Below are 27,228 nucleotides of genomic sequence, written 5' to 3' on the forward strand. Positions count from 1 at the left end.
AAGATGTATCTGTATTTATGTCTGATCCCAGCTCTACCATGGGCCAAAATAAAGCTCACATCACTGAAGTTGGAGGCTACTTGCAGCCAGAGGCAGTTTTGGTTTATTTCTTCACTGGTGGCCATTGCCAGAAAAAGGACCCCGGCCCTCTCCTGTCATGCCTTTTCAATTCCTTTTCATTCATCTAGAGACCCAACTTACATGACACTAGGACAAGTTACAGCAGGACAAGAATCATTTTGCCAGACTTCCCAGGTACAACATCATATCAGAAGATCAGAACAGCCAGCTTCTTCCCTGAGAGTTTCCTTACCAAAGCTGCATGGATTTTACAGATTTAATGGCACTGACCTCTGTCATGGCAGACTACGACATCACTGGTATTTATTAGTGCAGAACAGAAGATGTGACCTACTAAATCATCAGTCTCCCGGCTACTGCCTAAATGGAGTTTCTGCCCGCCGTGCTATAAACAGATGAAGCCCTGAAATTCAACGGGAAGTATAAAATGTACGTTGCATCTCAGAAGAAGCAATGGTAAATGACTTAGACTCATGTGATCCTTTTTTCCTTCCCATTATAAACAAAATTACCTCAACTGAGAAGCTTGAGGCATGACCTCATTCCATAAAGCCCACTTAAACTTGAAAAATAATTAAATGATAGTGCATTCCTGCTGCAGGCCCTTTTTGCTAGGGTAAATGACACCTAATGGGAAAGCTATTATCAGCTTACAGCAAAACACTTTTTTCTGTGTTATCTCGACTCGCTTGGTATCTTCTGACATGTGGAATACAATGCTGCTTTTCACTGTTCCATGTGGTGAAGTTTCTCCTCAAGAGAAGCTCTAATTTGGTGGCTCCGCTAATATATTAATACAGGATTTTGTAGAAGGTATGGTACACATTTAGGCAGATATAAAAAAACCACGCTAAAACGAGACACACAGTTGTTTTCATTTCTGCGAAAAAAAGTACTAGGAAACATTCTCCTAAGAGTATACTTGTCTTCTGTGTACCTGCTGTGCCTGTAGTGACTCAACATGGTCTGGAAGGTGAAATTATGTACAGAAACAGAGAACCCGCACATGCAGAGTTTGTCTGAATACCTGTATGTTTTCCAGGCACACCCACAGGATGAAGCAGTCCCTCTCCTGTGACACTGCCTGCAATGATTAGGAAGGGGACAAGCAAAGACTGAACTCCCCTTTCCCACTTCCCTAAGTTAGTGAGAAAACCTTGACAGAAGTAGCCCTGAACTACTTTTGCTAATCAGAGGTCAGTAGGCTTGAAGGCCAAAAAAACCCCACAACTAGCTTTATAGATTTAGGAGAAAACATTATGTACGGGGACTCACAAATATGGGGAATAGAGAGTCTTCAAAGAAGGAAGTAGACAACATACTTTTCTTGCTTCTCCACCATTTTTTTAGCTACTTTGCAAGCAAAGGGAGAACATAGTTCTGAAAGATCTGATATTGCAGGTTTACTTCGCTTGCTCTGTGCCTCGATTAAGATGCTGTTTTCTAAGCTAATAAAATCACCGCAAGCAAATTCTGGTCTCCTGTTTTTTCTTTACTTCCATAGAAATTAACAGTAACTTTAGGTACCCTGAGAGTACAAATGTAAATGCAATGTAGAGCAAATCAATATGCATGTGGGCAAACATTACTTAAAACTACAGTGGTTTTAGTTTAAAACCAGCACACTGGTTTTGCTAAGCCTTGCCTACTCAATATAAAGAGTAATCATAAATGTGTCATTAAAAAAATCTACCAGTCATTATATCCTAGACTGATATCCAATGAAAAAGTAACACTACTGTTCATGTCAACAAATAAACACTTAAAGTTTTGAGTTCAGATTACATCTAATGGTACAAATGACAGTTCATGGTTTCTCCTAGTCCCATTGCATTCTTCAGGGTACCACAAAATGGCACAACCAGCATTCGTACCATGGAATTCAAGGAGGACACAATAGCATTGACAACACAACGGCATTAAGGCACATTCATTCTTGTCCTATACTATTCAATATTATGACACTGTTACGCCTATACTGTCAAATGTATATGCTTCACATTAATTAATTCTTAATAACACTGCCCTTCTTCCCACAGTATTTTATCAGTGATTACTACTTACTGTTAGTTTTCACATTAATGGTTTACTTCCTTAATAAAATAAAAATCTCTATTACTTGTCAATCTTTTGACCTCTTCTTGTTTCAAAATTAGCATAGGTTTCATTTGTCCTAGCCTTCTGAAAACACAGTACAAAATAGGCAGGAAAGGTGTATGAAACAAATACTCTTTCTCAATTAACTTACCGCAATGCATGCATATTATCGAACTCACATACCAGAATTCTTTTTACTTGTTTCACCTATATTTTAAAAGAGCACTTTATTCTATGAGGGACAGCTTAAAGCAAGTATGAGTTACAAACTGTAAGGTGCACAAATATGTCTGGTAATAGAGGTCCTATAACTATAGGAAACAGGCTAACTGTTTGTTACAGGTGCACATTAAACACTTCAATAGTTTAAGTAAATGGATGTCTTACACTCATCACTGCATTTTCTAATTTTAGAGGACGACCATCTATTAAAATCTCAATAGCAAAATGTAATATTAAATATAGAATGTCAAAACTCTGCCTTCAATTACACTCATACAATCCTAGATGACCCTGTATACAAAATCAAAAGCATTTAAAAATTAAAGCCAAACTTCACCTTTAACATTCTTTCCAAATCCCATAGAGGCAGGAACTGCACTCTCTGCCTGTATTTTGCTATTTGTTTTCTCTTTCATGACTTCGTCATCACTTGAAACGTCATCAGAGTTCATCTTCTTTTTCTTTTTCTTTTTTTTATGTCGAGGAGGGAGCTTTTTCGGAAAGGTAAACATGGGAAATATCACAAGGAGCATTGCAATGGCACAAAGGAGAAATCCACTCCACCTAGTACCAGGAGACAGGAACAGAAATAAAAGCCAATGCATTACATGAAATAAAAAAACCAAAGTGATTATTACAGGCTGTACTGGCTGGAAAGATGTATTTGCAAAATATGGAACACTGACATTAAGAGTAAAGGATTGGAGTGGGGGAGAATCCTTCCCTGCACTAAAACCCTTAATTAGAAGATGTTTCTGTTGGCTTGTCTACTGATAAAGGTATTTATCCAGAACCCACCAAATATTATGACATAGTGTCAGCTTTGAGTTCCTGTAAATTTTCACTTTTGGTAATTATTTAGTACCGAGTGATGAGAAGTAGATACTCACTTTTACTTTGCCTTTCTTAGATAATTCCCAGTAAGGCAATACAGTATTCCTCTGGAGAACATGAAAAAAGGTATCCATGGCATAAGAAGATAAAATGTCCAGATGGATACATCAGGGCTAAATCTGTTCTGCTTTCCAGTGCCCATCTCTCACTGCCCTGACTGTCCAATTCTCTCCCTTCCCAATGAAGAGCTCCCAAAGCCTGATTGTGAACAACTGATGTGTTGCAGTTCATGCCACGGTTTATGCCTAAAACTTTGCAGCTCTGTTCTGTGACCACAACCTGAAATATCCTTTCACAAAGAATTCCCTCTTCTCTCCCTCTGTCTTGTAAGAACGGGATACAAACCACCCTGAAATGATCCCTTGGCTCACACAGAATGACTTGGGACATGCCCACAGAAGGGGCAATGTATGGGATGCCAGAAAAGTGCCCTTCAGACTGCAGGCATACAGTTGTCATAGAATCATAGAATGCTTTGGGTTGGAAGGGACCTTCAGAGGTCATCCAGCCCAACCCCCCTGCAGTGAGCAGGGACAGCTTTAACCAGATCAGGTTGCTCAGAGCCCCATCCAACCTGACCTTGAATGTTCACAGGGATGGGGCATCTGCCACCTCTCTGGGCAACCTGTTCCAGGGCTTGACCACCCTCATTGTAAAAAGTTTCTTCCTTATATCCAGTCTAAATCTATCCTCCTTTAGTTTAAAACCATTACTCCTTGTCCTGTCACAACAGGCCTTGCTAAAAAGATTGCCCCCATCCTTCCTGTAGGCCCCCTTTAAGTACTGGAAGGCCGCACTAAGGTCTCCTCGCAGCCTTCTCTTCTCCAGGCTGAACAACCCCAACTCTCTCAGCCTGGCCTCGTAGGAGAGGTGCTCCAGCCCTCGGATCATTTTGGTGGCCCTCCTCTGGACCCGCTCCAGCAGGTCCATGTCCTTCTTGTGCTGAGGGCTCCAGAGCTGGACGCAGTACTCCAGATGAGGTCTCACCAGAGCAGAGTAAAGGGGCAGAATCACCTCCCTCGACCTGCTGGCCACGCTGCTTTTGATGCAACCCAGGGTACAGTTGGCTTTCTGGGCTGCAAGCGTGCATTGCTGGCTCATGTCCAGCTTTTCATCCACCAGTATCCCCAAGTCCTTCTCTGCAGGGCTGCTCTCAATCTCTTCATCCCCCAGCCTGTACTGATACCGGGGGTTGCCCCATCCCAGGTGCAGGGACTTCCTGAGGCCAAGAAGCTTAATGAACTTTACCACAGCAACACAGATGGGCAAAAGGGCCTCACTAGAAAGTACTTTAGAGCTAACCTTCTGCAGTCAGAAGGCTTATCATGGAATATCAGGTAACATATTTTCTCCTCTAAGTTCATCTTGCAATGAAAGACTACAGGGAAACATGAATGAAGTCACATAGATGCTTCCATAAAGAAGGATGGCCTCAGAATTCACCCCCAAAGTTCTTCCCATGCATTGAAAATACTACATACTAATCTAATTGTACCGGGTTTACATGGCAAGGTTTTGGTAGGGGCATGGGGGATGCAGGGGTGCTCCTATGAGAAGACACCAGGAGCTGCCCCCATGTTGGACAGAGCCAGCTCCAGCCAGCTCCAAAACAGATCCACCACTGCCCAAAGCTGAGCCCATCAGCAATGCTGGTGGCACCTCTGTGGTAACTTATTTAAGAAATAAATGAGAAAATGTGAGAGAAACAGCCCTGCAGACACCAAGGTGAGGGAAGAAGGAGGGGGAGGAGGAGCTCCAGGCGCCAGAGCAGAGATTCCCCTGCAGGCCCAGGATAAGACCATGGTAATGCAGGTTGTTCCCCTGCAGCCCATGGAGGCCCACGGTGGAGCAGATATCCACCTGCAGCTCGTGGAGAGCCCTTGCTGGAGCAGGCTCCTGGCAGGAACTGTAGCCTGTGGAGAGGAGCCCACACAGGAGCAGGTTTGCTGGCAGGACCTGTGACCCATGAGGGACCCACACCAGAGCAGTCTGTTCCTGAAGGACTGCACCCTGTGGAAAGGACTCATACTGGAGCAGTTAATGAAAGACTGTCTCCCATGGGAGGAACCCGACGCTGAAGCAGGGGAAGAGTGTGAGAAGGAAGGAGTGGCAGACACAAAGTGTTATGAACTGATCGCAACCCCCATTCCCCGTCCCCCTGCACCACTTGGAGTGGAGGAGGCAGAAGAGTCGGAAGTGAAGTCGAACCTTGGAAGAAGGGAGGGGTGGGTGGAAAGCGTTTCTATTTTTGTTTTCAATTCTTACTATCCTACTCTTATTAACTGGCAATAAATCAAATTCATTTCCCTAAGTCAAGTCTGTTTTGCCCATGATGGTAATTGGTGAGTGTTCTCCCTGTACTTATCGCAACCCACGAGCTTTTCATTATATTTTCTCCCCCTGTCCTGTTGAGCAGGGGGAGTGAGAGAGCAGCTTGGTGGGCACCTGGCAGCCAGCCAAGGCTAATCCACCACACTAATCTACACTAGTGCTTGGAAGTTTCAGGCACAAGTCCTGCCAACAAACCTGCTGCAGTGTGGGCTCCTCTCTCTCCATGGGTCCACAGGTCCTGCCAGGAGCCTGCTCCAGCGCAGGCTTCCCACGGGGTCACAGCCTCCTTCAGGCACATCCACCTGCTCCAGCGTGGGGTCCTCCCCGGGCTGCAGGTGGATATCTGCTCCACCATGGGCCTCCATGGGCTGCAGGGGCACAGCTGCCTCACCATGGGCTTCACCATGGGCTGCAGGGGAATCTCTGCTCCGGCGCCTGGAGCACCTCCTCCCCCTCCTTCTGCACCGACCTTGGTGCCTGCAGGGGTGTTCCTCTCACATATTCTCACTCCTCTTCCTGGCTGCAATTGTGCAGGGTTTTTTTTTTCCCCTTCTTACATATGTTATCACAGATGTGCTACCACCATCACTGATGGGCTCGGCCTTGGCCAGCAGTAGGTCCATCTTGGAGCTGGCTGGCATTGGCTCTACCGGACACAGGGGAAGCTTCTAGCAGCTGCTCACAGAAGCCACCCCTGTAGCTCCTCTGCTACCAAAACCTTGCCACGCAAACCCAATACAAGAACAATTTTTTACATTTTTTGTACATCCTTTACACTTAAAAATGGAAGCCGAAACAGGAAGCTCCAAATTACATATTTGTTCAAACTCTAAACATTTAAAAGTATTGAGCAGACAGGATTACTTGCACAAGGAACTAAAACATTTAGCCTCATATTTGTAATGCAAAGATACTGCAAACTGTATTTTTAAATGAAGGCAAATTCATATGCATGTGTAATGGTTTGTGTTGTAAATAGTTATGGAAAGGCAAACACCAAACAGCCACGTGTAACACCATTTTTGTTAGAAAGATTGTACGGGAAGCATTTGTGAGGCAAATCTAAGTGACTGAAAGTTTTGACTAGTGTTGATATTAAGTAAACAGAAAATCCTCCATTCATTTTAGCTGATAACATACACAGATTAGAAAGCAGACTTTTAGGAGGATTAGTCAGCACTATCAGACAAGGAATAAATCAGTAGACTGTATAAAAATGTAGGAACATCCTTTTCAGGATCTCAAAGGCAGAAGCTGCAATGGCAGTGATCAAAGAAATGATCTGTGGCAATAATACACAGAAATCTGAAACCACCCACTCAGCAGGAAACAGCAAAGGAGATAGGGGCCTATGATGTAGCACGAGATGAAATACAAATCCAAAGGGACCATTATGGTAGCATACCGAGTGCTGGAGATGTCACAAATGCAGCACTGGATGCAATTATCTGCACCGTCTACACTTCACATCTTTCTGGAGAAATATCAAAGAATTGGAAAACAGACAAAAGACCATATCAAAAATAATAAGGACACTACAATGGGAAATAAGAGGTCAGAACAGGTTCTGTAATAATTAAAAAGCCCTTGACTTTCTGTCTTCTAAAGGCAAAGAAAATATGCAGGAGAACACCTCAAAGGCATCTGCACAAGCACTAGGACCTCAAACGAAAGCAATTAAAGCTAAGGAAGGACCAGCCAGTGCTGGAGGAATTCCTTTAAACTTCTAGTGTGGAATGCCGATGAAAGACTATATGGGAAGTTCCAAGTATTAAACAGATTCAGAACTAGGCAAACACTCAGGAAAGTGTCAGCAAAAGAAAATTTCATTAAAAGCACCTGACAGACCGCCAAGGGTTACTCCACAACTAATAAGATCCCTATATAGCACATCAACAGTTCTCAAAGGCAACAACATGACGGATGATTTCTAACAGATATCCCTACAGTTACCACATTTGAATAAAAAGCAGTTTTAAACTTTTGATGGGCTGGCATAGACAGCTGACCTGTAATTTAGCCCAGAGCACCTACAGAAAGCCCAGGTGTGCAAAACCCAGGAGTGCAAACGCAAGTTCTGTGAATCTCAAGGAAGAATTAGATCAGAAATAACCCTGAGAAATAACCACTTTGTTTAGCAGGTTTCACAAGAGATAAACCAAGTTACCTGTCCTGCATATATGCAATATACCTCTTAGACAGGAATAGCTTAAGTAAAAAAAAGGCTTTACTGTAATTTGTGTTGCCATGTATCATAGTTGCTGTACTTACTATTTTGTCTGTAATCATTACCTCCTTTAATAATGGAATTTTTCCACTAGGTCCCTGCGAGAAGTTATGTTAGAAACCTTACAGCTATAATAAAGGAAAGATGAGCATCAAAGACACTAATTCACTTCAAAGGAGACAAGGCTGAGAAATCTCAAATATGACTGCCCATTAACTTATCTCAACCGTACCCTACTTTTTAAAAGTGTGTCAGCTGAAGTAAGTGCTAGACTACTTTTATATTTCAAATTGTTAGATTACATAAATAAAAATAAACTTGGCTACACAGCACTTCCCTCCAAGAAGAAAATGTCACGGTCCCAGAAAATAGATTTCAGTGGAATGAAAGTGTACACTTCCAGAGCTCTCTGCAACCAGGCAGTCAGTGAGCAGCAAGGGACAAAGGACCAATCCTCACACCGTGACAGTCTTCATTTTAACAGGTAGACAAAGCTTCAGAAAGAGAAAAGAGAATGAGGCACAGATGCTATAAACACCACCAAACTTTTATGACAGGCCACCACAGATTGTGAGACAAATTACCAGAGATCTGATAGCAGGGGATACTTTTTAGAAATTAAAGAGAGAAAAAATTGAGAGTGCCAAAAATGAAAAAGTAATACAAGGACCTGGAACACCCTTCAGGGAAAGCTAGTCTCTACAGATTTAATCAACATGATGGAAAGTGGAAACTGAATGACTTTTACTTTTCTATGCTGGCTAGAATATGACTTGCCTGCCGAGATCCTATGATAGCTGATTTCCTGCCCTTGCTTCAGTCATATTTGCATCACTTCTGCTGGCACCTCTGTGCAAAATTGAAATCACCAAGATACTTTGTTCAGGTGACATTAAATATTGGAGATACATGAAATGCATTTAGCAATTCGACAGAAAATCTTCCAAATGCCCAAACTAGGCTCTTTTCCCTATTTTGCTTGCAAGGCCTGGTACCGCAGATGTTCTCAAAGCCTGTCCACAGAAATGGTTGTAAGAGGTGACTTCTCACAACTCTTACCACGGAGCTCAGTGGTTACAGCATTCCTGTAGGATGCCCGGGATCCATCCCTGGCACTGGGCATCCATCCCTGCCACTCAATCTTTTGAGGAAGGATAGTTAAACTTGTAATTCATGAGCAAGGACAGGCATTTTTTTGCCTGATCTCTCTGATGCATTTGGCTATGACAAGAGCGCACATATATCCAAGATAGCTTTAAACGAGTAGTAGTGGCTGTCCATCTGCTGTGGCACAGAGCTTGGTGAAAACTGCTCAAGAAGAGGCAAACTGATGTGTCTGTGCTCCTTTGCTTATTTTATCTTCACCTGAGCTGCTTAAGTTAAAACTCACACAGATATGCCCACACTACAAGGCAGCTACATCAGTGGTTGCATGAGAGATAAAGTCAAAAGTAAAGCTTAGCCCACATTCATATAGCCCCACTGATTTCAATTATTAAATATATTTATGGGCCAGTTCACAATTTCTGTCGAAAAGTACTGAATAGATGCTGACTACCCGTTCTGACATCCTTAAAAACACATGAAACATGAGAGTTTTATGAAGAACGTATAATATTTTGCTTTGATGTCTAACCTTTTATTCAAGAAGGGTCAAAGCACATTTTTAACACTGTAACACATTCACATGACAAATCTTTTCTGTGAGATAAGTCAGTATATACACAAGACCACAAAGTCGTTAACCCCAAGGTCACAGGTTAACTGAGCACTCAGGTTTGCCTTTCTCTTGCTGAAAATTCGGCTAGACATTCGTGTGCAGCAATACTCTTGGACTAAGTAAGACAAATAAAGCAGCGATAAATCTTCAAAGGCTTAAGAACACTCCAAAGAGAGATTTTTTCACATCAAACTGTCAGGCGAGATCACTGCAGGATAAATAGAAACGGATACGATCTGACTGCGATGGCACAGTGACAAACACTAATCCAGCACACGAGAACTGACACTGCACCCTACACCTAGAAAGTAGAGGTCTCCTCCTGGGATAATGAACTTAAGTCTTTTCCGGGTTTGCAAGAAAATTTCAAAGCAGATTTATGAATCATCTGAGAAAAGCCAGTTACAGCCTCCTCAAGACCTGCTTCCTCAAAGAGACATTTCCAAGGAAGCCACATATCAAAGGCTGCCCAAAGACATCAGCTAATGATTATGGCTGTTACACCTCAGCGCTGCTGGAAGCCTAGAGAATAATGTGATGGTTTACATCATCTGCTGCCTAAACACAAGCCATCACCCTGAGAAATGAGACTGGAAAGGCCATGTTCTGACCACATCCTACCTCCTTCTCCTAGACCAGGGTAAACAAAGTCTACCATTTCTCATCTGGGCAGCAGAGCTCAGCATTTCATGCTGCCTGCTCTGGAAAACCAAAGAAGGGATTAATCCACCTTCCAGCAGGAAGGGCTCAGCCCTGGGCAGCAGTGATCCTCAGTGGCCTCCTGCAACATGGATATTCTGTCCTGCCATCCCTGTGCTGAGCACTGTCAATCAGCATCCACAGTGGTCAGAGACAGTCCTGGAGCAGCCAAAAGCAGGAGGTTTTCCATGCAATGTGCCTGTGCACTTCTGTGGCAAGCGTTCCCTCTCTGTCAGATGCTAGTGTGTAGTAATGAGTGGAAACCTCCTCTTCCTTGGCCTCCTTCTACAACCTTAAACAAGCCCTCAAGGGATACAATTTCCCAACCTGTCTCAATTCCCTACCAGTAATTTAGGGAGTATTTTTAAAAAATGCTTGATCCTTACCAGTTTCCAATGAATCGGGGATCACTCTGGTCAATATAAACAGTTGTCCTAGGATCAACATAGAAACCAATAAGAAGTCCTCCTAGCAAGTATCCAGCTGCAGGACCAAGTGCTCCCATTACGTACATGATGGCTGAGGAAATAAAAGGTCAGAGTTGTACATCAATAAAATGAATATTTCATTAGTTATTTACATGTAAAATCCAAAAGTAAAAAATGCTTCTTAAAGAAGGGAGTTTTGTACCCTAAAACCTTCAGAGCCCTTTTTTGCAACCTTCAAAGGCAGCAACTTCTGCATAAGTAACGTATTGATAAGAAAATTACAGCTTTCTGTACATTTTCAGTCAAATTATGGATGGAAGTATATACTACTTTGGTATTTTGGATGGAAAGCATACTTGACTTTGACAACATTTTTCATATTTGGTAACATTTCCTTTGAATCAAAACAAAACTTACATATTAAGTTGGAAAAATATAGTTAATGGTAAGCAAACAGAAAAGCAAAGGATAAAAATTGTGTAAGACATCAAAGAACAAAGTGCAACATTCCAAATTAGTTACCATCAGACTAATACTGGGTTTAAAAGAACAATCAAAGTTAAGACGTCAAATATTCCTATTTCAGCGATTGACAGAATAATGTTAGAATAATGTTTTTATCTGTGTAGCCATGGACTCGCACCTGTTTTACATACTGATACCAGCAGACCATATGTATCGTACTTCCTGCAAGACTCCTGCCTTATTCAGAACATATGATCTTTTAAATTTAAAATCTTAATGCTATTTTAAAAGAGATTTCCTAATTTAAAAAGCAAGTAAAATGAAAGTAAGTTTCTCATGTGCAACCATACAGACACACATTTTGCAACATCATCATGGTCTGAACATTGGATGACAGCAAAATCCTTATAACTTGGCATAACAGAGTAGGAGATACCAACAGAAGGCTGTGTCTTCTACAAGATACTCTTCAGAGTGCAGTCTCCTGTCCTGGACCTTCAGCCATCCACACCAGGGCATGTGTGAGAAAACATCACAGCTCCCCTTTGGCTTGTGTGCCAGTGCTGTCAGGAGCACAGGAGAGACAGAGGCAAGGAAAGACTACATCTTAGCATGGGGCCAAGACGCAACTGGACCTGGGACCCAGGAAACCTTTCTGCATCTCCCAGTAGAGGCATAGTTGTGAGACACCAGCAGGAGATGACAGAAACATCTGGTCTGTTTGCTGACAAGAACTGAGTGCTGAGATTTAGGAATCCTGCTCTCCTTTCCAGGTTTTGAAGGGTGGATAATTTAAAGGCTGTCATTTGTCTTGCCCTTAAGTCTTGCCAATTCCACTCCATGCCTTTTCTACTTCTGCAAATCCCAAATCAACTTTTGAACTAAGCCAAGGTCAGTTATCACAACCTTAAATTCAGACACCTTTTACAAGATCCACATGATCTTGACCACAACATCAAGACTACAGCCATCTTCCAAAGATTGTTCTCTTGTAAGGAACCAGCTGTATACACTGAATGTTCACAAGTCCATGGGGCCTGATGGAGTCAGGATTCATCCCAGAGTACTGAAGGAGTACGCAACAGTACTGAAGGAGCTAGCAGATGTTATGGCAGGACCCCTCTTGATCATCTACCAAAGGTCTTGGGAGTCTGGGGAGGTCCCTGCTGACTGGAAGCTAGCCAATGTTATTCCAATCTGCAAAAAGGGCACAAAGGAACTACAGACCTGTTAGTCTAACCTCAGTTCCTGGAAAAATTATGGAGAAGATTATGCTGGGTACTATTGAAGGCATTTAAAGAATAATGCAATCATCAGGCACAGTCAACATGGGTTCACAAAGGGAAAGTCCTGCTTAACTAATTTGATATCAGGCTGCTTAGAGAGTTGGTCAATGCCCCAAGCCTGTCAGTGTTTAACAGGCATTTAGACAATGCCCTTAACAACATGCTTTAACTTTTGGTCAGCCCTGAAGTGGTCAGGCAGTTGGACTAGATGATCACTGCAGGTCCCTTCCAACTGAAATATTCTATTCTATTCTAGTCTAGTCTAGTCTAGTCTATTCCCCTGCTCCATCTCTTTCCTTCCTTAATGCATCCTGCAGTACTCATCCCTTTTAAGATGCTTCTGCCCTGCTTCCCGTACTGTCTGGCTGTGAGCATGAAAGGCAGGAGGGATGGTCTCTGCTCCACTCACATGTCTGGTACCACTGAAACCCAAGCTCCAGCAGCACACCACCACTTGCTCGGCTGCTGCAGATCCGCTACGTAACACGTGAAAAAACAACTGACTATCCAATTCTCTGAAAAAATCATCTTCACTGCAAAATCTCTATCTCCACATCGCTTCTGTGGACCAGTCACCCTCCATGGCAGTATGCAGACTCCATCCTTTTTGGTTCCATCCTCAATCAGACATGCTGCGTCCTAGACTGCAGAAGCTGAGGAAGCATAACTGAGCTGTTAGAGCTTGGGTTTCTGCGTTACCAGTTGTAGTAAATTATATCTCATGGACAAAATAAGCAAAAACAAATCACTAAATCTGTCTGATTAAACCAAAATAACTTGTACATTTTCTTCTTATGTTTTGAAATAAGAGGAAGAAGAAAAAGAACATTCTCATGAGTAAAAAGCTGCTGCTATCTGAGAGCAATATTGCAGGGGAAAAAAACCACAGAAGCTACCACAAAAGGTAAACTGCCTGTAGTAAAAAATGCTTCCAGACTACAAATTGATTAAACAGATTTATCACTTTTAAGTTACTCTTTCTTAAACACATTTTCAGTTTTTATGAAACTGCAATTTCAAATAATCAGATTTTGCTGAAGTCCTTTTTGCATGATGGTTTCCAGAACCATGTTCACTATTTAAATTTATTCCAGCCATGTTCCATTCTGGATTGATTGTAAACAATTCTCTGTATGCCTAAAATGCTCCATCAGACATTGTAACACTGCTCCGTAGCAGTAAGTGGTTAGATAAACCCCATAGTAACTGTTACTCGTAAAATCCACATCATAAGGAGGGGGGAAAAAACCAACCACTATAATAAATTTTGTTCTACAAATGTTTGCTTGGAAAATTGATTCAAACAACTACAGCAAACTCAGATCTCTAAAAAGTTTACAGAGGAAACACAAAGGGAGTAAAACAGTGACCTAATCCATTCATTTCAGTATTCAGAAAAAATACTTATGCTGCATTTATTCAGCTTCAATTCCACCACTGAAACAGGCAAAATGCAGCAACTGCTTAGGCTTAGGAGCACTACCCAGACAGTGTATCTTGTACATCTGGTAACTCCAGAGGGTTTTCTTTGTAAGCAGAAATACTGTACAGTAAAGATAAAAATAACAGTGTACGCTGTGCTCCATTAGAGGAGGGAATGCTGTCCACCATTTCAAAAGTATTTTAAGATTACTGTATGCTGTTCAGGCTTCAAGCTTTTTTTTAATATAACTTACAGACAACATGTAGCTTTCTCGATCTTCCAGAAAACAGAGAGCCCCCACGTGCCTGGTCCAGGGCAGGAAGAAACCTGTGAGCAGATGAGTTCCACGATTGCCATTTTAAGACACTTTGCAGCATCTTCCTCAGCACATAGTAATGGCCACTGTCAGAAACCAGACACCATGTGCACGAAATTGATTTGTACTTCTAAATAGAACTAAGATAGCCCATGGCAAGTAAAAAATTTTGATATTTCAAAATGAGGTACCTGAAAAAATCTACCCCAAACCTCCAAACCTTGCTGTGGAAGTGGAAGGGAGAGCCATCTCCAAGAGTCACCTTGGCAGGCTGCTCCAGGGTCCTGGACCCTTGAAATTCTGGTCACAGCCCTCACACCTATGTACCCCAATGTCCAGGAGTAAGAGGTTCCTGATTCCCGAACAGGCCAGCAAGATTACTGGATGATATGGAAAGGAAACTAAACTGGAAACAGATTCAATCAGGGCATCATCAAAACTGAACCCACTTCACAAATAGAAAATTCTATGGAGAACTGATCCATAATTTTTTCCACTCAGGTCACTAGAAGGTCTCCAGCTTCTGGATGAAAAAGGTTCTGAAATATGTAGATGACGTAGGAGCACCTTCTTCAGCCCCCTGCCTAGCATTTCAGCTAGCTCTTTTTGGTCCTCACTCTTCAGGCCATGATCCGGGATCTTCATCTAGGGAGTTGCACTGATTCAACAGCCAAGAAGTTTCAACAACAGAAGTAACGACCATTTTTATCAGGGGACATGCTGGAGTACTGTGATGCAGAGGTAAGCCAAGTGGTATCCAGATGATTTTTTAAATTACCCTTAAGGACATCAAGGATTTCTCTTTTAACCTCCTAGCCATAACCTTCACTGGTGCTTAGATTTGCAAGTTGCCTTCAAATTTCTTAAGCCATAAAAAAATATGCTATAAAATAGCAGTAATATCTCCTTTCCCATGACAAAATAGAGATGATATACATTCTACAAGTTACAGTTCTACTCCAAACAATAAATCATCTTCAAAAGATAAAATGAGGAAGAAATGTTAATATAGACATATGGGCTACAACATTCATCTGATTCTCTTCTGATTGGTTTTCACTGAAATGAAAAATTGTACCCCTCAAGAGTTACTGCACTAACCATGCATGTTCAACGCTGGCAAGTAACTGAGTACACTTCTCTGGAAACGTGGGTCTCCAGGAAAAAGGATCTGCAGGTCACCCACTCCTTGCTGAATTAGAGCCACCTGAGAACTACTCATGACATTCAACACAGACAGCTCAGACTGGACCTTGCAAATGTCTTTCCCCAGAAGCCTGTCGTAGCTTGCTGCTGCTGTCATATAGGATCTCACGTCTTCAAACCAAAGCACAGATTAGTCTACTAAAATTACATGGTATTTAACAAGACAATTTCAAAGACCAAAGACCTTGCCGATTCTTTCAAGTTTCCCTTTTCTCTGAAGAACTCAGCGTTGTGGGGAGGAGTTTGCATTAGCAAGCATGCCTCTTCCTCTGGGTTCAGCTTCTCTTCAGTGATGAGGGATAGCCTTTCCCAGCCCTCCCAAACATGGGCTTTCAGCTCACTGTTCTACCTCTGACACAGACTGTAGATGAGTAAGAATATCTTGGTTCAGACACAGTTAGTTAAGTGCCCATTTGCCCCCATGATATCCAGCCATGGTTACTTTAATTCCTTTGAAGTTTTGTACCTGAGGAGCTTCTCTGCCTCACTGAGTATGGCCTCGGCATGGCATATCATCTCAGGCACAACATCACACTAGCAAGGCTGTCTAGTTTTGAAACTGCAGTTGGCTATGGCTAGCCAGGCTTAGCCACAAACATCCATCACAGCTAAGATGTTGGATGGGAGACAGACAGGCAGTCAAAGCAACAGTAATTGAATGACACATGGAATTTAACCTACCAAAGCAAAATAAGATCAAGCATGTCATTCTTCTCCACTGAAAAGTTTATCCTGGGACATGTTGCAACGAATGCTGCCATTTTGACAACATCTGTCAATGATAATACTGTCTATTGCTTCTATTCATTAGGAGATTCTTCTTCAACAGAAGAAAGCTTTACAGAGAGCCTATTGCAAAGTCTCTATGACTACAGTAAGATGGACTGAATCCTCCATGAGTCCGAAAATCCCTGTGTTCACATCACATGCATGAAATAACTTTGTTGCCAAAGATTTTATTTTTTTTAATCTACCCACACTATAAAAATATACTGAGACAGAGGTCATAAAAATACATTGAATGTCCTTTTCCTCCTCTAATCACACCAAATGACAACTTTCAATACATTTTGCACATGGGAATATGTAACACATGTCCCTACGGCATCTTCAAATGCATACATTGTTAACTCCCCAACTGTGCCTTTTTGTATTAGTAATGCTAGTACCAGTTACAAGTCACAAGCCATCATATTGTACCTAGATGAACAGACAGTACACAACATTAGTGGGCTACAACAGGCTGTCTGATTTCTGGGTTCTAAAAAAGCCACTTTGGTTTAAAAAGTAAAAACAAAGGCATATATTGCTCAGTGCCTCTCATCTCCCCTGTGTGCACACACATGTCACCACACAAAGTTTATCACTGGATGAGGAGGAACACTTCTGAAAGACCCCATTGTTCAAATCTTGGCAGCACGTCACCATAGTACAACTGTTCATTTCATATATGTGTAAGGCAAGCAGAATTTGACCTTTATTCTATTTTCAATGAAAGTTTAGAATTTGCAAAATCCTGCAAAAGCTACAGTGTGCATTCTGGAGGTTTTATATCTATATATCTACATATATATAGATATATGCATGTTTTTTCCTGTCAAAATAGTATGGTAATTTTGGTAGATTTTGCAGGATATTTTTTAATTACATAGAGATATAATCCTTCTAGATCTGCAGATTTCAAATTTTTACTCCAAAAACTTAACTGTCATTAGCATGAGGGTATTGATTGGGAAACAGAGATACAAAAGATAAAATTAATCCCCCATAGTCATACAGTAGAGTAGTACATCCAGGAGTGTAGCTTACTTCACCAAAGCAATAATTCAGTGTCCTACCTGCTGAACAACACCCATCTGGAAAGAACAGCACAAGGGAGAATAAAAACAGCAAAAAAAGAAAGCACTCATGTGAATTTGCAAGAAAAGCCTCGTGTTTATAGATTACCTGTCTACAGTCTGAGGAGCAAGCTTTATCAGAAATGACAAGATGAACTTTATATAAACCTGACTGTGTCTCTATGTGTCAGAAAATTTAGGGGGCTACAGAAAAAAAAAAAAAAAAAAGATAGTCACAGGGGTTACCATCTGGGATTTTGCAGCAAAAGAGGCATCACCATGCTATGGTACCACAGCATCCTCTCTAGTCCTGCTGCAACACATTTCCCTGGAAAGCTGAGCTATGCTGTCACTGGAGAACAAGCAGCAGGATATTTCTCTAGGGTACAGAGCACGTTTTCATTTCCCCACAGAACAAAGCTGACAGGCAGAAGTTTCGAAGGGGATCATGTCTCAGCTCTCCCCTGTCCCTCTCATCCCAGCACCGTGATGGGGTAGCAAAAAAAAAAAAAAAAAGCATAAAGCAGCTTTCAAAGAAACGTTGCTCCCATTCATAAAGGCATATTTACCTCATCCTGTCTAAATTCACCCACACAGAAGCTACCCCAAAATACCATAAGGTTTGACCACCCTTTTGAGCCTGAGGACACAAAACTGAGAGGAGCTGTGAGCAGAAGCCAGGCATACTTCTCAAAAGCTTTTAAGTCAGGAAATCAGTTCACTTCCTCCTTTTCTTCACAAACATGCAGCCAAGCCTATCTATACATGCTTTAGGATTTTTTCTTTAATGTGGTTATTTGCTCAGGAAAAAACAATGCTTTGAGCATTACTGCAGTTCAGATAACAATGTACAGATCAGACCTTTAAATCATTTCCTTTCAAAATGTATTAGCATTACCATGACTTTAAAAGGCTCTCAGATCCAGTGCTCCACTCAGAACAATAAATAGAGCAACAAAACTACTCCAGTAGCCTCCCTTGATCTTTGTATAAAATATATTTACCACTACTTTCACAAGCAGATTCCACAGATCTAGGAGAGAAATTTTTAGAGAAGCATAGCTAACACTTAATTTGACATGCCTACCATGCAAACTAAAACAAATGGTCCAGCTTACCACTCCATTAAAAAATGCTGAAAGTTGAACACAAATATGTCCAGTGACCTGCCAACGCCAGATGAAAAGCATTACATTTTTACTTTTCTCTTACAGATTTATTACTAAGATATCATTTGTATCAAAAAAGATATCATTCCCTGGCTTAAACAGCTAAGCTACTTTATGCTTTGTATTCTCCATTTGTGGTCATATTCTAAAACATTACAATCATTTTCACAGGAACCAATTCTAACATCACAAAAACCCAGGAACATAAGCCTAAACAAAACAAGCTAAAATAGACTGCCTATCCCAAAGTGTGCCTCTCATATACATTCTCACTGCAATGCTGCTCCCAGTTACTTGCTATGCTGTGGAACCACAGTGACTACAAAACAATTATAGAATCAAAGAATCATAGAATCGTTTAGGTTGGAAAAGACCTTTAAGATCATCCAGTCCAACCATTAACCTACACTACCAAGTCCACACTAAACCAATCAAGGGCAGACTAGACTAAACCATGGCCCCAAGTGCCACATCTACCCATTTTTTGAACACTTCCAGGGATGGTGACTCCACCACCTCTCTGGGCAGCCTGTTCCAATGCTTGACCACCCTTTCCGTAAAGAAATTTTTCCTAATATCCAACCTAAACCTCCCCTGGCGCAGCTTGAGCCCATTTCCTCTCGTCCTATCGCTAACTACATGGGAGAAGAGACCAACACCCACCTCACTACAACCACCTTTCAGGTGGTTGTAGAGAGCGATAAGGTCTCCCCTCAGCCTCCTCTTCTCTAAGCTAAACAACCCCAGTTCCCTCAGCCGCTCCTCACAAGACTTGTGCTCCAGACCCTTCACCAGCTTCGTTGCCCTTCTCTGGATGCACTCCAGCACCTCAATGTCTTTCTTGTAGTGAGGGGCCCAAAACTGGACACAGTATTCCAGGTGCGGCCTCACCAGCGCCGAGTACAGGGGGACGATCACCTCCCTGCTCCTGCTGGCCACACTATTCCTGGTACAAGCCAGGATGCTGTTGGCCTTCTTGGCCACCTGGGCTCACTGCTGGCTCATGTTCAGCTGGCTGTCTACCAACACCCCCAGGTCCTTTTTGGCCAGGCAGCTTTCCAGCCACTCTTCCCCAAGCCTGTAGCATTGCATGGGGTTGTTGTGACCCAAGTGCAGGACCTGGCACTTGGCCTTGTTAAACCTCATACAGTTGGCCTCAGCCCACTGATCCAGCCTGTCCAGGTCCCTCTGCAGGGCCATCCTACCCTCCAGCAGATCGACACTCCCACCCAACTTGGTGTCATCTGCAAACTTACTGAGGATGCACTCAATCCCCTCATCCAGATCATCGATAAAGATATTAAACAAGGCTGGCCCCAAAACAGAGCCCTGGGGAACACCGCTCGTGACCGGCTGCCAACTGGACTTAACTCCATTTACCACTACTCTCTGGGCTCGGCCACCCAACCAGTTTTTTACCCAGCGAAGACTATGCCCATCCAAGCCATGAGCTGCCAGCTTCCCAAGGAGAATATTATGGGAGACGGTGTCAAAAGCTTTGCTAAAGTCCAGGTAAATGACATCCACAGCCTTTCCATCATCTACCAGGCGGGTCACCAGGTCATAGAAGGAGATCAGGTTGGTCAAGCAGGACCTGCCTTTCATGAACCCATGCTGGCTGGGCCTGATCCCCTGGTTGACCTGCACTTGCCTGTTGAGTTCACTCAGTATGAACCTCTCCATAATCTTTCCCGGCACCGAGGTCAGGCTGACAGGCCTGTAGTTCCCTGGGTCCTCCTTCCAGCCCTTCTTGTAGATGGGCGTCACATTGGCAAGCCTCATCTTAAAATCAAAATTTCACAGGACTCAGCACTTGTCTTCAGGTTACACTATCAACAGGTGTGTGCATCCAATCCAAAATCTGAAAACATTGAAAATATCAAAGAAGAAAGGCTTGCACTTGTACCATGTTATTTCAGCCTTAGAGATGCTTGGCTTAAGAAAAGATTGCCCCAAGAAAAACTATGCCAGTGCTTAAAATGGAGTCTTTATTTCTTTATTCCTAAAACCCGAAAACTGTGGAAGTAGAAACCCAAGGGGCAGCTGGAGACTGTCCCATTCTTTAGAGACAACCATTTTGTTTGGAAACACAAATATTACTTCTTTTTTTTCTTCAAAATCTGTCTTTTCTGTCTTTATATTCACATATAAATAAACATTTGCTGATAATATTACCCAGCATAACTTGTGGTTAGTAAGTAAATATGGAAGACACATCTGCTGCAAGAGTTTAGTGAAAACAGCTGCAATTTCTGAGTGCAATTTCCATAACCAGTGTGGTTAACTGAACTTAAGACACCATGAATGAGGAAATTCTTAGATGAGATAATTAAGCAAATCAGGCTTTATCAGCTTTATCAGTTCTTAAACGAATTCAAAGTCAAGAACCTTCTGATGACGGTATTCCAAAAGCACATACAGCTATCTCTAACTTCAAGCATAAGGAAAGTCCCCACTGATGCGAATGTTTCATGTGACCAAGGATAAGCTTGTCTATACTTGCATGATCAGAACCTAAATTGAAAACAACGACGCTCTGACATTCTTTCCATGGACTAAGAGGCATTGGTCCCCTCAATAAATGTTTTTTAAAAACAGAAGTGTCAACAACTACTTAAATGCATGACTACGAGAGCATGAAAACTGTCTTTCTTAAACCTCCAGGGTGTTTTCCCACACAAAGGGAATTTTGATTTGGAAATGAGCTGTTACTGAAATTTAGCGCTCAGACAGATACACACATGACTTGTGCTGAACACAGTGAGAATGTCCAAAGATGCCCTGAAAGGCAAAACTTCGATCTTGGCTGTTATTTTCTGGAAATCGGTTCTCAAAAAAAGCTCCACATCTTACCTTCAAGTTTTTAGAGTCTCTGTCAGTAGGTTGCATTATAAACATAAGACAACATATGCCAAGAAGGTCACTCGCTGTGAGTTCCCAAACCCTGACTTTTCAAAAGACCATGTTTCTTAAAGAAGTTTTCTTTTGTGAATACCTTTAATTAATGGAACTAGGCAGAGACATTGACCCTTCATGTAAATACCTACTGAGTGACTCCTCAGTCCCTTCTGAATTCTCGACCTGTTAGCATCCCAAAGTTACCTTCAATGAAACGTCATAAATGTAACATTCATTTCCATACAGAAGATTATCTACTGTATATAACCACTAACCCAAATCCTAAGTAAACTACTACTCAAAATTATTTTAAAAGCCTTAACATCCCAAATCCAAGAAATAACTAGTTAGATAATGTCATGGTCTTATTTCCCATTCATTCAAACACTGAAAGCTAAATCCACAGTAGTGAATTCACCACTCACAGTAGCAGGATCCTACAAGTTAGTGGGGCTACTCTCACGAGGCAGGCAGGATTTTGCACTTCTGTTCTATTACTCGGTGATGTTCCTAATAGGAGGACACTGAAGCTGTTGGCTGTCTTTAAGAGGTACTGGAGCAGGCCCTTGACTCACAGTCATCCTTTCCATTAAGTCATGTCACATGGGAATATCTCATCTCTGCCTTTTAATTGCTTGGCTTTGGTTTTTTTAACAGTTTGGCAGTCGAAGGTGCGTACACACATTTAATTTTCACTGGGGACTCTCCCCAGGCATGTGCTTACGGACTCTGTTGATCTCAACTTCTTAAAACTAATTTTCATTTCTTTAGTATTACTTCTAACTAAACTGGAGTGAGGCTGGGTTGTTCATTTGCATCTCATTCCTTTTTCTTTAGGTTATCATAACTGAAAAATATCAAGCAGTGAAAGCTGAAATTTGGCCTGCAAGCAGACCTCTCCAGGTAGATCATGAATACTCAAATGAAAGAAAGAGACTGAAGTATTTTTAAATCCTGTGATTTTAAAATTGCAGTGAGAAAGCCCAGGTCCATAGCTACAAGACCAGCAGAACCCAGCCCAGAAGAGTACTTCAGAATATTTGTATCTGTCCTAGTTTTGTATCATGTTCAGACAGTGTAACAGCATAACCAGGCAGGAATATATCATACAGGCCCTCTTGTTTCTTTTTGCTGGGAGAATGTTTTTCTTGGAGGAAAGGCAGGTGAAGAGTCTGGTGAAATTTTTCAGGCACCAGATTTTAGAGTATGCCATCACGTACCATGGGAAGAACCAGGAATAAGTACCAGTTCCTTAGCAAAGTCTATGTACATTAAATACGTAATGTCTATGGATCTGGGCTTTACTGGTTATTGTGCATAAACCAGGCAATGGCACACATAAATACCTGATTTTCAGAGGCAGGTTTGACACACATTTTGCATACTTCATCATTATCCAAAACCAGACCCTTTGTGCCTAGGAAAGAAAGTGTGAGGAAGAAAAGGAGATAGACCAAGTATATCTACTGAAAGGGAAGGTTAGGTGCCGATAGTCAAAGAATTTCTCTATATTTCACTTTTCCTTTGTCCCACCAGCAAGACAACGGAACAAAGAAGTAAAGGGGGAAATTATTTCAATGATATTCTCTCAGAATTAACTTCCTTTCAAAAATTGGTTTCTGCCTAGGAGGCACAGGTTAATTATTGAAAATGTTGGTGATCGTTTTTCCCTTGACTACCTCTCGCTAATAGATTGCAAAGAAGAGCAAGCCAAATAGCATTTCTTTTTGTTTTCTTTGTAAATTGCACTTACATTTTCATCCTTCAACCAAAACAACAGGAATTACAGTTCATTACTCATATCTGACTGAAAATCTGCCTGTAAGCAAAAGCACATTATTCCAGTAGTTTGCAGATGACCCTGTTAGCTTTAACATTTAGCATTAACATTTACTGTGTTGCTAAAGAAGTTATTTTTCTACATTAAAAAATGCTGAAAGCTGCAATAGCCTCAATAAAAAAGTATTAAGTAACAATTGGCAAAGTGAAATGCAGAGCCGTATATCCATATTTGAAACCATATTGAAAATATTATTACAGGTCAAAGAGCCCGAAAAACACTTCCATCCATGTGTAACAGTTATAAATAGCAGAGGCTATTTATTTTGGCTATAGGACAACACCACCATTTTATGAAAACCTCCAAAGTTTCAAAATTTGCTCTTTATTCTCATAGGAACAAACATTGTTTGGGCATTTTCACGAAACTGGAATTATGCTGAAATGTTTGTTTCTGGAAAAAAAACTCGAGCTTTGGGTTCTGGGTAGGGTGCTCTCCTTCTCTGTGTCTCCATAGAGGGATTATAAGATAGACATGGGAGTTCATTCAACTCCATATTCTGCTTGGAGAGAGCAGAGTTTTTTGCTGCAGCACCAAAATTAATTTCTTCACCATTTAAGCACAGTCTCCTTATCAACAACAGATGGATGATGAAAATTACAGGCTTCCCCTGTCTTCTCCACCACTGCCCACAACAAAAAAGCTTTTGGTTTTGATGCAACAGCAAAATGTTCTAAATGGCTCTAATCACAACTTCTAATAGAGTTAGGGCAGGGGAAATAAAACCACCTAGAAGGAAATGGTGCTTAGCCAGATCTTTGACAGCCAGGTCTAAATAACCAGGTCTTAGATCTTAGATCGTTATTATCTAAATAACAGGTCTTGCAGTGAACCCAGGCCATACCAAGCCTGACCACGGACCACATGGCCTTAGTAGGAGCAAAGCAGAAGAAACTTCCATATATCCCTGTGGCAACACCAAATACCAGGCAGGACCACTGTGAGCTTCTAGGCCCTGACTTGGACTCACTGAACTAACATCTTGAATTAAAGAAGAAATAACCCTGAGTTAGGGAAAGGGTTATCTTCATCCTTATGTAGACATCCCAGCCTATGGAGAAATGCCAGCAAGAAATGCCCCACCACCTTCTTCCTTCCCCAAGTTAAGGAGCTAATGGGTGCCCCATGGAGAAACAAATTGTTCCCAAATGACCGTAGCACTCTTGACACAGTCCCATTAATTAGGACACAGAAGTACAGAGGTGTTGCTGTTGATCCCCGAAAAGGCCCTGCTAAGCCTGATAGATCAAGGGATGTGAATTGTCAGAGCCATACAAGGAATTCTGAGAAAACAGAATGGAGATCTGACAGAGTCATGGAGAAAGGAAGGGAATACAGTTTTGTAAGAAACCAAAAGGAAGGAAATTCATTAATATTTTTGCTTTGGACAGAAAACCACCACAGACACCATCTGTTAGTAACAAATGATTCTATAAATACATACGATTGCTTAGACAGTTTTAGTTAGGGTCCTGAAAGAAATTAATGTACGTCTCACAGGGAAAAGTAGATACTGACATGCAAAGTCAATAATCAAATAAAAATTATGAAAATATTTTTATTTGACATTATTAAGTAATGTGTTTTACATGGTTTAGTTTGGTTTGGTTTTGTCTATCTGTCAAGTAAAAATAACTTGATTTTTTAAAACGCTAACCTGCATTCCTACACAAAGGTCAAAATAATGCAATATAAGTTAAATATTTCAACCTTATAAAAAATAAATCATTTTTCCTACCTGAAAAAAATATTAAATCCATATATCCCAAAAATCAAGACTTAATTGAATCATAATTTGCCAGCACAAAACCATCAGAACATCTTTATCAGTGCTACTAAATGCCATAGTTTAAACACCAAGTGCAGCATTGAAAAAGTAATTACTCTTACAAAAGGTTCTCCTTAATGGTAATATTATAATTACATTTGTCTTCCTTTTTAAGATATAAATTGTCACTGTGATTTAGGGCTCCATTCGCAGCTCATTCTCAGTCACAGTAAGATATGCTAATATGTTAATAAAATATAGAAGTAATACTAACTTGCAGTGTTAGCATTCCCAAGAGAAAATTATTTACATTACAGGGATCCTTCCAAGACATTTCAAACCACCATACATGGTTGATTTACAAAAACTGAAAAATTTAAAATCAGCTATAGTTACTTTCACTAACTAGGTAATTTAATTATTCAGCTGACATGCTGTGGGGAAAATTGGCCAATATCCTTTTATTTAGTCTGCAATTTTTTAAAATAAAGACTGTCATTCTGCTTCTTTTTCTTCTGTGAGTAGAATTAGACATGACAGCTTTGTTTCTCAACTACTTAGATTATCAGATTATTAAGCATATTGTTATTCTCCAATAGTAAAAGATGCTTTCACATTTAGCAGACAGACATGAAAAACGTGGTGGCCAGAGGCTATGTACAAATGACTTTCAGCCAACTTTAGGCACACTTTCATAGCAGTAACTTTTTTAACAGGGTAATTAACTGTATTATATTCCATGGATGTGGCAGACTCTCTTGTAACTCTGAGTGGTTCATTTTAAGCTAAATGGTTTTATATAAATAGAGCTTTGCATAAGGATAACACTGTAATGAAATCTGATTCAACACAGATGTCGGAGTAAATGAACATAACAGTCCTTTCTGGCCCAATAAAGCATGAAATTATCCCACAAATTCTCTTTCCATCTCTACCACAGTAGATCCTGCAGAAACAGTCATCATCCTTTGCAAAAAAGGATGCCAAGAGACGAGAAACCTCTTCACCTTTCCTTCCTGGCCATGCTGCCTCAAGACATCTCCAAAGTCCTTACCCAGGTAAGGGAAGGACCCCAGCTGTCCCCATGCCGTTTACGTATTTCACCAGTGTATCAGTTGAGCATTTAGCAGAGGTAGCCCCAGAACGGGTGGCCTCAGTACCACCTGCGGCAGCCAGGGAACCTCCAGGCTGTCCTGAGCCACCCTGGGGCATCCTTCTCCACCAGGCTGACTCCGAGAGCACCGAAAAGCAAGAACACCCCAGAAAAATGGGACCTGAACACATAGAAACTGCTCAGCCAGGCTTAGGAAATAAGGTATTAAGTACCAATAAAAATCAAATATATTTAATGACTTAGATTTTGCTTATTTAAGCAATTCAGTGACCTTTTTTCCTAGTATCTTTGTCCATTTGCATCCCTCCTCATAGGGAGCATGTTTTTGGTTACTTACATTAGGAAGATTCAATTAGAAAACTACACTTAGATACACAATCTGCAAACTATCACAGCTTTCAATCAGTTTTCAATTACTTTCTACCACAAGCAAGCTATTTGTTGAAACTTTAGGCTTATGTTTGCAAAGAAAATTGAATTTAAGCCCTAAATCCCACTGACATTCACTGACAGTCGGATCCCTTGACTTCCTTAGGCTCCTTAGGAAACCTTAACCTCAGTTATTAAATTATTCTGACAGAGAGAGAGAGAGAGATTGACAGAGAGGTCCTCAAAGAATGATACTGGAGTTGCTTGGAATAACCATGATTGCAAGTGTTACCAGGTCTCTGCTGCTGTCAGAGCTTTTCCACATCTAATGAAAATCAATCTGGCATCTTTCCACTCTATGGGAGTTTTTTACAACATGCGACAGAAGAGACATGTCTTCACACACTGCTGGACCCTTAACTAAATTTTCAGATTCATACTGATAAATTTGCCAACAAAACAAGTGGAAGCACGCAGCCCATAGGCAGAGACAAAGAGTAAAAATGTTAATCATCAAAAAACATAACCATCTAGTACTCCTTCAAAGAGCACTTCTATACAAATACATTTCTATATCGCATGTTACACTTAACTGCAATTGTAATCCATTGTACTGATAATTTTAACAAACTATATTGTCATGAGATTAATTTATGACAGTATAGTTTCAATACAGCACTCACAAATATTTATTAAACACATATACTTGAAGATGCAGTGTAAGCCTTAGTTTTGCCTCTTGTAAAACTGAAGTTGTGAAAGTTAAAATAATCAAATGTGAGAACAACAGTAATAAAACTCTTAAATTTTCAATCACTGTTTAAATGATACTTGCTT

The 27,228-nt window shown here is 41.2% G+C and overlaps 1 protein-coding gene across 1 annotated transcript in view; it reads right to left on the reverse strand.

Moving 5' to 3' along the window:
- The window catches only part of SLCO5A1 (solute carrier organic anion transporter family member 5A1), a 77,159-nt gene that overhangs the window by 31,434 nt on the left and 18,497 nt on the right, over window positions 1–27,228 (reverse strand). The window contains exons 2-3 of the mRNA XM_075706093.1: window positions 10,658–10,790; window positions 2,738–2,964 (exon numbers count right to left, since the gene is read on the reverse strand). Of these exons, the coding sequence (XP_075562208.1) occupies window positions 2,738–2,964; window positions 10,658–10,790 (360 nt within the window). The remainder of the gene's footprint in view (window positions 1–2,737; window positions 2,965–10,657; window positions 10,791–27,228) is intronic.

This window comes from Pelecanus crispus, chromosome 2 (genome assembly GCF_030463565.1).
Source record: "Pelecanus crispus isolate bPelCri1 chromosome 2, bPelCri1.pri, whole genome shotgun sequence".
Taxonomy (NCBI): domain Eukaryota; kingdom Metazoa; phylum Chordata; class Aves; order Pelecaniformes; family Pelecanidae; genus Pelecanus; species Pelecanus crispus.